This window comes from Labeo rohita, chromosome 12 (genome assembly GCF_022985175.1).
Source record: "Labeo rohita strain BAU-BD-2019 chromosome 12, IGBB_LRoh.1.0, whole genome shotgun sequence".
Taxonomy (NCBI): domain Eukaryota; kingdom Metazoa; phylum Chordata; class Actinopteri; order Cypriniformes; family Cyprinidae; genus Labeo; species Labeo rohita.
Genome location: NC_066880.1, coordinates 28,860,484 through 28,877,663, shown reverse-complemented (window position 1 = coordinate 28,877,663; position 17,180 = coordinate 28,860,484). Strand labels below are relative to the sequence as shown.

The 17,180-nt window shown below is 34.4% G+C and overlaps 1 protein-coding gene across 1 annotated transcript; it reads left to right on the top strand.

Moving 5' to 3' along the window:
- The first annotated feature begins 2,826 nt into the window (after nt 1-2,826).
- Nucleotides 2,827-9,918, top strand: kdelr2b (KDEL endoplasmic reticulum protein retention receptor 2b). The gene is made up of 5 exons (XM_051124754.1): nt 2,827-3,094; nt 5,561-5,661; nt 6,887-7,045; nt 7,135-7,387; nt 9,215-9,918. The coding sequence occupies exons 1-5, from the start codon at nt 3,004-3,006 to the stop codon at nt 9,247-9,249; spliced, it is 639 nt and encodes a 212-aa protein (XP_050980711.1). The 5' UTR covers nt 2,827-3,003; the 3' UTR covers nt 9,250-9,918.
- Nucleotides 9,919-17,180: the final 7,262 nt, after the last annotated feature.

The following is a 17,180-nucleotide window of genomic DNA, read 5'->3' as shown; positions in this document are numbered from 1 at the left end:
TTGGCCGAAATAATGTTACATTGTCATTCAGTGTAACACAATATTTATGTAAAAATTCAAACAACATGATTATTTTGACTTGTACATATGAAAATATTTTTTTAAAAAAATAAGGGAGCTTGTTATTTATTTCTTTATTTATTTTTAATTCTTACTAACAAATGGGCAAAACCTAGGATAGTGGCAATTTTTAAACATTTAGAATTACAACTAATTAGTATTTGGGATGAAAGTAATTCATTTTAATGTCATAAATAGATTTGTGTCGTAAATATGCCTGAGAACATTGTTACACTGACATTTTAGTGGGTGTTTTCTGTAAATTAGGTAAAAATGTATGATATTTATTTTCTGCTCAGAAAAACAAAAACAAAAATGCAATTACATTTAAACAAAAAAAAGGTTTCATTTATTTATTTATTTATTTATTTATTTATTTTGGGAAAAATAACAGTTGAAACCAGTATTATACTTATTGTTTTATGCTTAAACCCTTTTTCCTCTTTGACCCACATATATTTTTTTATAATTATGCATGCATTTAATTCATTTTATACAATAAATATTAATTAAATAATTCCTTATTAATATATATTATTAACACTTAATAATTATGAATTCATTATTGAAAATTAATTTGAAAATGATGCTTAATATGTGTACACTCATGTGTATGCAAGGTGCAAGAAAAAATTATTCAATTGTAAATTATATCTATAATTTTAGTTTTTAATTTGATTTAAATTTAGATTTTAATTGTATTTTAGTTAAACAGTTGTTTTGTTTTATATGAATTACACTGTATTTTTACACATTTCTGCACTGAAATTTCAATAATGACATATACACAACCAGTCAAAGGTTTTTGAACAGTAAGATTTTTAATGTTTTTTAAAAAAGTCTCTTCTGTTCACCAAGCCTGCATTTATTTGATCCATAGTACAGCAAAAACAGTAAAAATATGAAATATTTTTAATATTTAAAATATCTGATTTCTATTTGAATATATTTTAAAATGTAATTTATTCCAATGATTTCAAAGCTAAATTTAGTCTAGTCACGTGATCCGTCAGAAATCATTCTAATATTCTGATTTTCTGCTCAAAAACATTTATTTATTATTATTATTATGTTTAAAACAGCAGAGTATAATTTTTTCAGTTTTTTGATGAATAGAAAGTGCAGAAGAACAGCATTTATCTGAAATATAAATCTTTTGTAACATTTTAAATGTCTTTATCGTCAGTTTTGATCAATTTAAAGCATCCTTGCTAAATAAAAGTATTCATTTCTGTAATTTATATATATATATATATAAATTTCAAGCTTTTGAATGATATAGTGTATAATGTTACTACACTTTAAAGCTTTTTATTATTAAAAATGTACTCAACTGTTTTAAATATTGATGATGATAATAATAATAACCGCAAATCAGCATATTAGTATGATTTCTGAAGAATCATGTGACACTGAAGACCGGAGTAATGATGCTGAAAATGTAGCTTTTATCACAGAAATAAATTAGATATTAAAATATATTCAAACAGAAAACAGATATTTTAAATAGTAAAAATATTTCACAATATTAATGTTTTTGCTGTACTTCGGATCAAATAAATGCAGGCTTGGTGAACAGAAGAGACTTCTTTAAAAAAACATAAAAAAAATCATACTGTTAAAAAATGTTTGACTGGTAGTGTATATTTGTATATACAGATATAATAATACATTTTAAGTTTTTAAAATTTATTTTAAAAGCAATATTTTAAGACCAAACATTTTAAGAATAAAGTCATGTGTTCTTGGCAATGTAAAAATTTAAAATTTTGAAATATTTTAATTTAAAATTATTATTATTATTATTATTATTATTATGTTGAAAACAGCTGAGTAGATTGCTTTCAGGTTTCTTTGAAGAACAGCATTTATCTGAAATAGAAATCTTTTGTAACACAAATGTCTTTATCATCACTTTTGATCATCCTTGCTAAATAAAAGTATTCATTTCTGTAATTTCTTTCACTACAAAGTAAAAAATAAATAAATGCTGATCTTTGGATCTTTCTATTCATCAAAGAATCCTGAAAAAACTTTTGATTTTTGACTGGTAGTGTACACACATGTTTGTTTTTGTGAATTGTGGTGACTTTCCATAGACTTCTATAGTTTTTATACTGACTAAACAATATTGTGTATCCCCTAACCCCAGGGACGGTCCCCACAATGTCAAAAACTTCAGGTTTTACTATCCTTGTGGGGACATTTGATCCCCACAATGAAGCAAGAACAAGTACACGTATAAGTATGTATTTATGTATGTATATTCAGTTGATTTAAGTGTGTTTGAATAAGAGTAGGAATCCAAACTCCACAGATCCTCATGAGCAGGATCCAGCAAACCTCCCACCCTTCCCAGGCCACAATTTCACAGAAACAAACGAGAGGAAAAGAAACCGACACGACAGGAGACTCCAAATAGGCGGGGCTTAGCGTCGCGGCCTCATTTAATATGCTCCTGTTGACACGTGGCATTGTTTACTTTTCTCCGCGCTGTTAAAAATAAACCAATCACAGTCGACTGCGATTACTGGCTGCGGATTTTACTTCATCTAAAAGTATATACCAATTCACATTTAACATTCAAATAATTTAATCACGTAAATTTGGACTTATTACTTATAGTTTTAGTTTCCCCCTCGGTTTTCGGAGCCACCGCGCGCCCCCTATAGGAAGACCATGTGTTTGCAATTACTTATTTATTATTAAGCGACATTCGCCTCCCGATGACGAACTCCGAGCATCATCCTGCGGCTCAGCCAACCCGCTGTCAGGCCGTACGGAGCGCTCATAGTGTTGGCCACGTCTCCGGGCCACGTCGCGCTGCTCTCGCCATCTTTCAGTCGGGAAAATCCGTCTTTACAGCGCTGTAAGGAGGAGATCAACACTCGAGCCGCTTCCCGCACTACATTTCAACAACGCATTCATCAGATCCAAAGAACCATGAACATATTCAGACTGACGGGGGATCTCTCCCATTTAGCAGCCATCATCATCCTCCTGCTGAAGATATGGAAAAGCAGGTCGTGTGCAGGTGAGCAACGCAAGCGACTTCATCAGAAAACGCGGAATGTGCACTATTTCGGGCTGTTTTTGAGTGTGTGGACGTCATGTTTGCTCAGAGTCTATTTGTGTGAGTTGTTTATGCGTCAGCTGGTCCGCTCATTTGTGTTGTAAACTCATACACTAGGCCTCGTTTGAGTGAATTAAAATGAATAAGCATGTGTTGGTGTTTTGACAGTTGTTAGTGTAATGATTTAATGTGCTTATGTGAGTTGCATTGCTCCTGAGTTCCTCCATTGAACCTAAGTTTAGTTTTATGGTGAGTTGCATTGAGTTGCATGACATGTTCAAAAGCAACAGTGATTTGAACCGATTAAATGTTGTAAAACCTGTTTAACTTTGGAGTTTTGCTCTATTTAGGTTATCAGGCCGTAGATAACTAGTGACTTCATTCATTCATTCTAACTGTATGCTCTGACCTCTGACGTGGCAGCAGGATGTCATTTGAATATTATTAAGTTGGCTTGAGAAAGTCAACTCACTGATCTACTATTTAAGATGATTCTTCTTCTTCTGAGCCAAATTTCGGTATCTGTCTCCTCCTAGAGCTTTCAAGCTAGAATCACCAAACTCGGCCCAGACCTTCAGACTGGTCTGACTCGGTGTGCTGTATCTTTTCAGACTGATCCGGCTTACGGTTTTCGTAAACCAGACTATCAAAACCACCAAAAATCCCATAGACTTACATTGACGGAATGTTCAAATGAGCAACACTCTTCAACACTTCCCAGAATGCCTTGAGGCTCAATCAAGCTTCCCTTCTATGTTCTATTTCTAATCAATTTAGACTCATTTAAGCTTCCACTCTAATATTTCTAATCTATCTAGCTATCTAAATCATGCTAGCAACATGCTAGTAACATGCTAATCATGCGAACAACATGCTAGTAACTTGCTAATCATGTTAATAACATGCTAGTAACATGCTAATCATGCTAATAACATGCTAATCATGACAGAAACATGCTAGCAGTGTGCTAGTAACATGCTAATTATGTTAACAACGTGCTAGTAACATTCTAATCATGCTAACAACATGTTAATAAGTTGTTAATCATGATAGAAACATGCTAGCAACGTGCTAATAACATGCTAATCATGCTAACAACATGCTAATAACTTGCTAATCATGCTAATAACATGCTAGTAACATGCTAATCATGCTAAAAACATGTTAATCATGACAGAAACATGCTAGCAACTTGTTAGTAACATGCTAATCATGCTACAAACATGCTAGTAACTTGCTAATCATGCTAACAACATGCTAGTAACATGCTAATCATGACAGAAACATGCTAGCAGTGTGCTAGTAACACGCTAATCATGTTAACAACGTGCTAGTAACACGTTAATCATGTTAACAACGTGCTAGTAACATGCTAATCATGTTAATAACATGCTAGTAACATGCTAATCATGCTAATAACTTGTTAATCATGATAGAAACATGCTAGCAACATGCTAGTATCATGTTAATCATGCTAACAACATGCTAGTAACTTGTTAATCATGATAGAAACATGCTAGCAACTTGCTAGTAACTTGTTAATCGTGCTGACATCATGCTAATAACTTGCTAATCATGATAGAAACATGCTAGCAATGTGCTAGTAACATGCTAATCATGCTAACAACATGCTAGTATCTTGCTAATCATGATAGAAACATGCTAGCAACTTGCTAGTAACATGCTAATCATGTTAATAACATGTTAGTAACATGCTAATCATGCTAACAACATGCTAATATCTTGCTAATCATGATAGAAACATGCTAGCAGCGTGCTAGTAACATGCTAATCATGCTAACAACATGTTAGTAACTTGGTAATCATGCTAGCAACGTGCTAGTTACATGCCAATCATACTAGAAACATGCTAACAACATGTTAGTAACATGCTAATCATGTTAGAAATTTGCTAGTAACATGCTAATCATGCACAAAACATGCTATCAACATGCTAATCAGACTTGAAACATGCTAGTAACTTGCAAATTATAGTAACAACATGTTAATCATGCTAATAACATTGTAATCAGCCTATAAAAATACAAGCAACAAGCTAATCATGCTAAAACATGTTAAATCATGTAAGCAATGTGTTAAATCATGCTAGCTGCTTTCATACTTTTACAACTGCTTCAAACTTTGAGGCTAGGCTTTCTCAAGCCAACGTAAAGTTTGTTCCCAAACTTTACTCATGTAGTTTATTTTACACTGACAGTCATTGCTGGGATGTCTTGGTTTATTTTAATGTTGTTCTGTGACCGTATTGTACAAGAACTCTTCACTTCTGCTTGCTTTACTGATGTTGTAACAGCCTTATTCATGGTAATGACTTACCAAAAAAACTCAAAGTGTGAAATGGCTTTCGGTTTGCGTTATAGACAATGGATCTTGCTGAAATGCATCTTGCTGGTGTTTGTTTTTCAGGAATCTCTGGGAAGAGTCAGATTCTGTTTGCCTTGGTGTTCACCACTCGCTATCTGGACCTTCTCACTTCCTTCATTTCCTTGTACAACACCATCATGAAGGTGAAACTGAGTAGATTAAAGTTCAAAACATGCACATACACGTCTTTTTTTCACAGACCCTACTCTAGAATGTAAATATGCATGAACTTAACCTGCTCGTCGTATTTTTTTATGTATTTATTTTTAACATGATTTGAGCTGAAATTTGTCTTCTGTTGTCAAAACAGAACAGAAACGATAAGTGTAATTTGTTTATAACTAGAAGAAGAAACTATATTTGTTTCTGTAATATTGATTCTTTAATATTTTGTGTTGATAGTATTGATCTTTAAATTATGCACCATTTGTTTTTATATAAAATAATACAAATATTTAAAAAAATTCTAATATATTCTATAAACAGTGTTTACGTTAAAAATAGATTTTTTTTTTTAATCCTATGCATATACCAGTCAAAAGATTTTGGACAGTAAGATTTTTAATGTTTATTAAAGAAGTCTCTTCTGCTCACCAAACCTGCATTTATATGATCCCAAGTACAGCAAAAACAGTAAAATTTTAAAATATTTTTGCTATTTAAAATTACTGATTTTTATTTTAATGTATTTTAAAACGTAATTTATTTCTGTGATTTCAAAGCTGAATTTTTAGCATCATTACTCCAGTCACATGATCCTTCAGAAATCATTCTACTATTCTGATTTGCTGCTCAAAAAACATTTATTATTATTAATATGTTGAAAACGGCCAAGTAGAATTTTTTTCTGAAATAGAAATCTTTTGTAACATTATAAATTGTAACATTTATTTCAGATAAATGCTGATCTTTGGATCTTTCTATTCATCAAAGAATCCTAAAAAATGTATTCAACTGTTTCAAATATTAGAAATAATAATAACAACAACATTAAATATTTCTTGAGCAGCAAATCGGCATGTTAGAATGATTTACTGAAGGATCACGTGACACTGAAGACTGGAGTAATGATGCTGAAAATTCAGCTTTGATCATAGAAATAAATTACATTTTACTATGTAATCAAATAGAATGCAGTTATTTTAAATAGTAAAAATATTTCACAATATTACTGTTTTTGCTATATTTTGGATCAAATAAATGCAGGCTTCGTTCGAAAACTTTACTTGTGTATGTTCATATAGCAAGTGCCACAAAAGTCACCAACTTTGTTACTATTCAGATGAAGTACAAAAATATAAAATTCAAAATGTGGAAGTGGTTAAAGCAACTTTTTGTAACTTTGTTTTGTTGCATGTTCCCATGCAGGTCATCTATATCGCATGTGCCTATGCCACGGTTTACCTGATATACGCTAAGTTCAAGGCCACATATGATGGCAACCATGACACTTTCAGGGTGGAGTTCCTGGTCGTCCCGGTCGGCGGTCTGGCCTTCCTGGTCAACCATGATTTCTCTCCATTGGAGGTGAGAAAGCAAATCCGTACCTGCATTTATTCACTCACTCTAACTGTCTCAAGTTTATGCATTTACATTCTCATCATCTCCCATTCTAGATCCTGTGGACGTTCTCCATCTATCTGGAGTCCGTGTCCATTCTCCCACAGCTGTTCATGATCAGCAAAACCGGAGAAGCTGAGACCATCACCACTCACTACCTGTTCTTCCTCGGCCTCTATCGCGCCCTGTATCTCATTAACTGGATCTGGCGCTTCTACTTCGAAAGCTTCTTCGACATGATCGCCATCGTGGCCGGCATCGTTCAGACAATCTTGTACTGTGATTTCTTTTATCTCTACGTAACAAAAGGTGAGTGCTTTTGGTCTAAAAAACCCTCAGATATTGTCTTACTTTATGCACAAAATGCGCCTGCTAGTGTAGACGGTTTTGAAATAAGGGTAACAGCAGTGATCAATCCTGAAAACATAATAACTCAAGGTACTCAAGTACTCGATTAATCAGTCAGGTACTTGAGTTAACAAAATGACTGAAATGCCCAGCTTTGATTGAAAATAGCATGAAAATAGTTTAAGTGGTTCTCAACCAGGAGATTAACCAAACTGCAACGGGAATTCAATTATTTATTTGAAAATAATAACAATAATAATCATTAATTTTTTGCCAGAGATTATGAAAATTACAAGGATTTTAAGCATATTTACACAGCAAGAAGAAAAGAGAACATCTAACTATTAATGCCAGTGAAATAAATGTATGTATGTGTGTGTGTGTGTGTGTGTGTGTGTATATATATATATATATATATATATATATATATATATGTATGTATGTATATGTATATGTATATGTATATGTATATATGTGTGTGTGTGTGTTTATGTAATTATAATAATATATAAATATAATATTTATTTTTTACATTTTTTTTAGGTATATATGATATATAATTATAGAGCTGCAAATTGATTATGTATATAACATAATAAATAATAAATATTTATGTATATATAAATGCACACATGCATGTATATATTAAGGAAAAATATATTAGATTATAAGTAAAATATTAAAAATATTAAGCGTTTACATACAAATACATACAAATATATATTTTTTTAAAATATATATATATATATGTTTGTGTATTTATATATACATTAAAAATATACACAGTACACACAAATAGTATGTAAACAAACTTTTATTTGGATCGATTAATCGTGACTAATCGTTTTGCAAGTCTATATAATTGTTAATAAAAGTGTTATACATTATTTATAATATGTTATACAGAAGTTATACATTTATTTCACTCATTTATTCATTCACTCACTCAATGAAGTTTATTTAAATTAGTGCTGGGCAACGATTAATCGCATCCAAAATAGGTTTTTGTGTACATAATATATGTGTGTACTGTGTATACTTATGTGTATATATAAATACACTCACATGCATGTATATATTTAAGAAAAATATGTAAGTGTAAATATTTTTAAAATATGTACTGTACGTGTGTGTCTTTGTATATACATAATAAATATACACAGTACGCAGACATATATAAACAAAAACTTTTATTTTGGATGCGATTAATCATTGCCCAGCACTAATTTAAATACTAAAAACTTCTAAAAATGTAGATGTATATAACATTCTGACATTTTGTTTTGTTTTATTTAGGAGCATGCAATCTGAAATCACAAATTTAACCACAGCTAATTATTTTAATCCACTAACAACAAGCAGTTTTGTGTTTTAAAGCTGAAATATTAGTGGAAATTAAAGCCAATGGTGTCTTTAAGTCTTTCAGTGCTGCATTACATTGTTTTAAACTGCAATTGATTGTGAAATCAATGTGAACTCAAAGTACTTCTAGTTTAGCCATGATAAAACGCCACTGTAATCTATAAGGAAACACCTATGTCAGGCTGGACTGTTTTAATACAGTGGTGTTAAGATTAAGCATGTAAATGCATCATCACAAGCTCTCAATGCATCTACATGCAGCAGCATAGTAGTTTAGGTTTTTATTGTTTGGCTGTATTGATTCCAGTAGGCTCTTAACGACATGAGGATCTAAACAAACGCTTTGCAAGACTGTTGTGACTGTCTTAAGTATTGTTCTAATCTGATAGCTGGAAGCAACTCAAGTGTTTCTTTTCATTAACTCAGTGTTGAAAGGAAAGAAGCTGAGTCTGCCAGCTTAAGTCTGAAAGAGCGCAGCGCACGGAGCGGCACGGGACGCAGAGGACGAGTAAGATGCCTGAGACGGAGTGCGAAAAAAGAGATCCAGTCCTGTTCACATCAGGTGCTCTGGAACAGCTCTGGACCGAAGCCCTGGCCGAACCACGGCTTCACCACGTCTTCGGATTCCTGTTTTATGCATCTTGTCTTACCCTTTTTTATTATTCTGTATCAAAAAGTTTTCTACATGAAACGTGTACTATGATTTGACCGACGGCATCATAAATGAGCTGAAAATTGCCTCGTGTGGCAATGCAAACAGGCAGGGACTGATTCTTATGATGAATATTGATTTTGTAAGAGTATTTTCAATCTGATTAAATGTACATGTTTTCAAAATGATTATGGGAGTGTTTGTTGCTCCATGGGATAAAACTGAATGGAATTGCTCAATTTCTCAATGCAGTAATCCTTTGTTAAAGAAGGTCAGTCATAATATAGTGGTTTCCCAAACCAACTGTTTAATTAGGTTCAAATCTCAACGTTTGCAAGATGGAAATTTCAAATTTGTATTTAAAACAGCTTAATTTTTTTGGGAACCATGCCACTGTCTGTCAGCGTACAGTATTGACACTGCCTTTATCACTGTAAATGGCTTCATAAAGAACCAAAAAATAAATTGTACAAATGTTCTCACAGATTATTATGCAGTTTATTTTTAGGATTTAAAAAAAAATATTTTTCTGAAAAGTCGCAGTTTGTTTGCTTTGAGGGTTTTCTTTTTGATTGGTGTGTATATGGTGCAACTTGCTGGAATGGGAACTCATGGACAGATATTGATCATAAATTGATCCTGAATCACTTTTCGGCAGAAAGTCTTTACCAGTATTGCCATACTATATTAATATCAACATGTATATTGGTAACATGCTCATTTTATTTCTAGTCTATATGACCAGACTTTTATTTCACACCTTTTTTTTATTTTATTATTGTTTTATTTTAATTGGAAAAATTACCACTTATTACCACAGCCAAGTTTTAAATTTGCTTTTAATCAAGCTTTTGCATGGTGGCACAACCTAAAATAAAGATTTTATGGGAAACGCTGCTTGTTTTGAAAATTTAATGCCATATTTTTATTTTTTTATTATTGATTTATTTATTTTGATTACCACAGGACTCATGAAGCCACTTAGATTAATTGCACTGACACATCATTAAGATGAAAAAACAAGCTTTTAAATATCAAATGTCCTGTGACCTTTGCATAGATGTGAACAAATTGTTCTTTTGAATCAGATCAGTACAACGAATCGTTTTTAGATTCTCTCACGAATCGAATCGGCCTAAGCGGTCGAACTTGAATGATTTCTTCCGAATGCGTCCGACTAGAGCCGAGAACCGACGATCTGACTAATGAGGTGAAAAGTAAGTTTTATTTTTCTTATAAAATGTTGGGTTACACTTTATTTTAAGGTGTCCTTTGTACTTACTATATGGTTAGGATTAAGGTTTGGTTTAAGGTTAATTTCATGTAATTATAATTAATTGTTATTATAACAGAGTTGCCAACTCTCATGCATTTTGCTACACTCTTACTATAATAAAACCATGGTTAATTTTCGTAAGGGTTAAAATGGTTTTCTTGTATTAGTATAAGGGTTTTTTTAATGAATCTTTGCGATCGCCTTTCCTAGTAATGTGCTAGTTAGCAAGTTTAGTGGCCAAACGCGACTAAAGTAAACAGGCTCGTCACTCCACAGAGAGAAGAGAGGGGCGGGGCGAGCAGAGCTCATTTGCATTTAAAGGAGCAATCCCCTCAGAATGGGATGATATTTGCAGAGCTGATTTTGACAAGGTAAAAGGGGTGTTGTTTTACACAACGATTGAGAATTTGTAACCAAAGTATATTAGAGACTTTTTATATATCTATTACTTATATTAAAATTAGTGTAGTATTTAAGGTTAAATAGAGAAAGGAGTTTTAAATTCCAATGCAAAGAGGCAAATTAGAGTCATTTTGTGGTCGGAAAAAAAAAAATCATTTTTAATGCCATGGTTTACCCATTAGTTACCTGTGTGGCTCTTTACTAAATATACATGTATCTAAAATATTTCAGGTCATACCTGCTTACTTATTTTTAAGTTTTTCATTTGAATAAATATTTAGAAATTATTAAACACTATATTTTATATGTGAAATTTAAAAGGTTAATAACTTTTTTAATGATACTTGTGTAAGTACTCACAATGAATGCAAGCAATTACTGAATGTATACCAAGTTTAAAATGGTGCTAAGAAACGCATTTGTCTGCATTTTTATCCCTTTAAAAGTCTTACTACGTAAACTACATATTGCATTATTGCAAGGCAATAAACTCTTTTGAAATGGGATGTTCGAAATAACCGATTCACTGAAATGATTGAGGGTTTTATACATATATGTGCATGTGTGTGTGTTTTTTTTTTTTTTTTTTTTTGGATACGATTAATCGCAATTTGACAGCCGTATCACATAATAAGTTTTTTTTTGTAACCATGTTTTCATACAGACCTTTTTCTGAACACATTTAATGTTTTTTTTTTGTGTTTATGTACATTTGTCCTGACCTCATACAAATTAATGTGATTAAAACAAAATATAGGCACATAAAAGCTAGTATTCAATTTCTCAATGCAGTAATCCTTTGTTTTTTATAATTCAACTTTTTTTATTGTTCAACAGTCAAAACTTCGTACATTGTCACAGTATTCAATATTCCCCTTCCCAATCAATTAGCCACTAGTCACCCTCAATAAAACAAAACAAAAATAAAAGTACATGGAAATTAAACAGTGGGGGTCCTGATCATTACACCATTTTTATACGCTGCCAAAAATTATCCCATGCTTTCTTAATTCCTCCCTCATTTTGCAGTCTTCCCAACATGCACTCATATGACGCAATTTCAATCATCCCATCAGTCCAATCTTTCAAATCAGGGGTTTTGGGGCATTTCCAATTTCGTAAAATCATCCTGGCAGCTGTGATGCAACCAATCTTAATAAGGGTAAATGTGTTTTTTTCTACATTAGGTACAACTGATTTATCTCCAAGAAGGCATAATTGTGGTTCTACAGGTATATTAAAGCCCAAACACTCTTCAAGTATTCTCACAATTTTATGCCAGAATTGCTGAACAAAGGAGCATTCCCAAATCATATGTAAATAAGTGCCCTCTTCTTCCTTACATTTCCAACATAGACTATTTCCAGCTATCCCCATCCTGTAAAGTCTAGATGGTGTATAATAATATCTATGTACTATTTTGTAATGAATGAATTTCCCCCTTGCTTCCCTTATGTTCTTACCTACATTAGCTAGGATATCTAGCCAGTCATTATCATGAATATTGATCCCCAAATCCTTCTGCCATATTGTTTTTAAGTTATTACAGGTATCTGCATTTACATTGAGCATTAATTTATAACACATAGAAGCCGTTTGGGTTTCACAGGGTAACTTAAGATAGGCATACACAGGGTTATCACTTGCATTAAATTTGTTCCTAACACAGTGTCTGATCTGCAGATACTTCCAAAAATTTCCTTGGCCGACAATATTATATTTTTTCACCAATTCAGAATATGACAAAAATATTCCATTCTCATATAGATCGCCAATTACAGTTACCCCTTTCAGCTGCCATTGTTTCCAAAACACCCCTGTTTTGCCTATACAGATTTCAGGATTTTTCCACAATGAAGCATATGACTGTTTATGATGTGATGTCTTGCACAGTTTATGAATTTTGCTCCAGACGTGTCTTGAGTGTATTATCACTGGATTTGAGTCCCATTTAGCTCCAGAGCTTTGCGAGAGAATACTAATGGGATGAAATGGTGAAGCCAATTTCTGTTCTATTTTGATCCAGTCCAGTTCAGAGTCTGTCTCACTCCAATGTTTAGCCAGTTTGGCCATTTCAAAAGAGAGATTGTACATCCTCACATCCGGTAATCCAAGTCCCCCCTTGTCCCTTGGGGAGATCAATTTACTCATTTTAATCCGAGGTCTTTTTCCTTCCCACAAAAAATCCTTGATAATTTTATCATATCTTTTAAAGATAGGGTCTGGAATGTTCACAGGTATCATCATGGATATATAATTGAACTGTGGAGCAATAACCATTTTGACAACATTCACTTTACCCCATAAAGAAAGTTTCAACTGTTCCCATTTGTCCACATTATTTTTTATCTTTGATAGCAGTGGGTCATAGTTCAACATCATTATATCTTCCAAATTCTGAGTTAGCTTAACCCCAAGGTACTTCATACCCTTTGGAATCCATTTAAAGCCAAATTGGGTCACTGTATGGGCATGACATGTTCTAGATATTGGCATAGCCTCAGATTTTTCCCAGTTTATTTTGTATCCTGAAACATCTGAATATAACTGAATAATTCTCATTAATGGAGGTAAAGACTTGAGAGGGTCACGAGATAACAATAAAATATCATCTGCATATAGCATTAATTTGTGTTCCATCCCCTCCTCTACCCCCCTTACTCCCATAATGTTTGGGTCTGCCCTAATCATAATGGCCAAAGGCTCTAAAACCAATGTGAATAACAATGGGGACAATGGGCATCCCTGACGGGTGCCCCTTGAAATCGTAAAAAACGGAGAAGTCATGCCATTAGTCATTACTGCCGCCCTAGGATTTTTATATAATAAACTAACCCATGTCCTAAAAATATGACCAAACCCGAAATTCGACAGGGCTGCAGACAAAAAGCCCCACTCCACCCTGTCGAAAGCCTTTTCGGCATCTAGGGATATAGCTGAGATCGGGGTGTTCTCTGAAGCGTTTAGCCACATTAGATGAATTAGCCTCCTCACATTATCGGCTGATGACCTTCCCTTGATGAAGCCCACTTGGTCCTTGTGAATTATACCTGGTAAAACCTTCTCCAGCCTTGAAGCCAAAATTTTTGCCAACACCTTACAGTCCACATTAATAAGGCTTACCGGTCTAAAATTAGCAGGATCAGTTACATCCCTATCCTTTTTAGGTATCAATGTTATCAATGCTTCCATAAAGTATTAGGTAACTCTTCAGCTTCAAATGCCTCTGTATAGACTTCTGTTAAAATTGGAGCCAATATATCTACATACTTTTTGTAATACTCTGATGGAAGCCCATCTACCCCCGGGGATTTGCCAGGCTTCATAGAGGTTATTGCAGCTTTAACCTCTTCTTGTGTAATAGGAACGTCTAGAGACTCTGATTGCAAGGCATCTAGTTTAGGTAACTTAACATCTAAAAAAAATTGTTTACATTTTTCTTCATCCGCACTACCTGATGATGTATATAATTGTTTATAGAACTTCTGAAAAACCTCATTAATTTCCTTTGTCAGTGATACCATTTTGTTCCCTTTCTTAATGGCCGGAATAATGTTAGCAGCGTTTTGTTGTTTCAATTGTCTGAAAAGGAGCTTGCCGGCTTTTTCACCTCCTTCGTAGAACCTAGTCCTTAATCGAAATAATGCATACTCAGCTTTTTTATTGTATATGTCATGTAACTGAAATTTGTATTTACAAATATCCTGATATAGACTATTAGAGTAATGTCTAGCCAACTCCTTCTCCATTATACAAATAGTTGCTTCCAAGTTCTCAACCAAGTCTCTTCCTTCCTTTTTCTTTCTTGCAGCTTGAGCAATAAATTTCCCTCTAATATATGCCTTTGAGGCCTCCCATACAGATGCCAACCTGTCAGTGCTTCCAATATTCAATTTAAAGAACGAGGTCAGGTCATCAGCCAACAATGTGCCAAAACATTCATCCTGTAGTAATGCAGTATTTAAACGCCACCTTCCCTTTCTACCAGCTTCTGCATTTAGAGCTATATCCAGTTTTACCATTGCATGGTCTGATAATACTATTGCTCCAATTTTACAATCTACAACTTGATCAATAATAGAATTTGAAACCAAGAAAAAATCTATCCTAGAGTGAGATTTATGGCAATGAGAAAAAAAAGTATACTCTCTTTCTGTTGGATTGACCAGGCGCCATATATCAGTCACTCCAATATCCTCTGTTAGCATATGAAGGGCAGCTCTATCCCTTGGTATAGAAGATCCTTGATATTTACTCTTATCCAAAACCCCATCCATAACCTGATTAAAGTCCCCTGCCAAAATTATTTGTCCCTCTTTGTCCCCAAGAATTTTGTTTATCTTATTAATAAAACCTGGATCTGCCTTATTGGGGGCATATACATTGCATAGTATCACTTTAACACCATTAATGAGAGTTTCTATACATATGATCCTGCCCTCTTTGTCTTTAGCTTCTGTTAACATTACAAAATTAAGCCTCTTATTTATTAGGATCATTACCCCATTTTGTTTGCTCGTAAATGATGAATGAAATACATGTCCCACCCAATCTCGTTTGAATTTTAGTGCTTCGTTATCTGTTACATGACTTTCTTGCACAAAAGCAACATCTACTTGTTTATGTTTGAAATATGACAGGACCTTTTTTCTTTTAATTGGGCTTCCACATCCGTTAATATTCCATGTTATAAACCTGATGTGACTACTTATGTATAAAACAAATAAATCGCACAAAATCGTGCGCGTAATCAAATGCGTTGGGCGACTGCCCCCTACTGGGGAATGACATATTAAACCGTGACGTACGTTTTTCAAAGTTACACAAACAGCAGTTGAACATTTCAAACACAAAAACCTTCTGTAACATCCTATTGCTTAACAAAAAATAGCTAACCCCTACCCCGAGATTAACAACAGAAAAAAAAAAAACAAACAACAACAACAAAAAAAGAACGGTCATACCAAACAATGAGGACCGTCTTCGTTCAAACACCCCGAGATTGCGGTCCGTGAAGTGCCGAATCAGCTATCCAGCCTTGTCTTTGGCTGTCAAAACTGTTCCGAGACAGCACAGGTATTCGACTCCTCCTCCCACCAACTGCACCTGACCCATATGCTCCACTCCAACGATCTTGCAACAACATTTGGTCCCGTTATTCTGGTGCCCCGCAGTGTTCCTTAATGAACTGCTCTGCATCCGCACTGGATGTAAACACCCTGTTCTTCCCTTGCCATGTGAAACGGAGTGAGGCTGGATATGCCAGTGTATATCTGACATTGACGCTTCTCAGCATCCTCCGGGACGCGGTGAATTCCCTTCGTCTTCTGGCCAACTCTCTTGACATGTCGGGGAAGAAGGAAATCCTACATCCGTCCCATTCGATCACTCCTTTTTCTTTGGCCGCTTGTAGTACTTTCTTCCTGGCTGACGAACGCAGAAACTTAATCAGAACTATTCTAGGTGGTCGATCAGCATCGGGCCTAGGGATGAGAGCGCGATGCGCCCTCTCAATCTCAAATTCTCCATCCGGATCAATTCCCAGTCCCTCCGATAGGATTTTATACACGCACTTGGTCATTCCACCTGCCTCCAGCCCCTCTTTCAGACCGATCATCCTCACGTTGTTGCGGCGGCTCCTGTTTTCTAAATCCTCGATTCGGTTCCACATAACTTCCAGGCGTTTATCGTGCCGTTCGCCATCACTGACGAGCTTTGAGGTGACGTCTTCCATGTTAGAGATGCGGCCCTCCGCTTCTTCCAGCCTTTCTTGGATTGCGTTCACCGAATTTTTGAGATCGGTAACAACCTCTTTGATTGATGACACATCTGTCGCCACCCCTTGTAAGGTAGAGCTCATTTTACTTATTTCGGATAATAAGTTTTCCATCTTTGAATCTTGATCTTTCCGCTGGGGTGACGGCGACTCGTGTGATGGCGAAGTCTGTCTCGTTGCCATGCGGCTCGTCGAAGTCCCCTTAAAATACCTGGATGTGGAAGTCGACATCTGCTATCTAAGACACCTTTTTATTCCACAAGTATTTAACCTCACCAGAGACTCT

Excerpts from the sequence above, each read along its gene's own strand:
- kdelr2b (XM_051124754.1), top strand. The coding sequence starts at position 3,004 with ATGAACATATTCAGACTGACGGGGGATCTCTCCCATTTAGCAGCCATC. Across the intron at positions 3,095-5,560 it reads GAAAAGCAGGTCGTGTGCAG|GAATCTCTGGGAAGAGTCAG; the intron begins GTGAGCAACGCA and ends TTTGTTTTTCAG. Across the intron at positions 5,662-6,886 it reads TGTACAACACCATCATGAAG|GTCATCTATATCGCATGTGC; the intron begins GTGAAACTGAGT and ends GTTCCCATGCAG.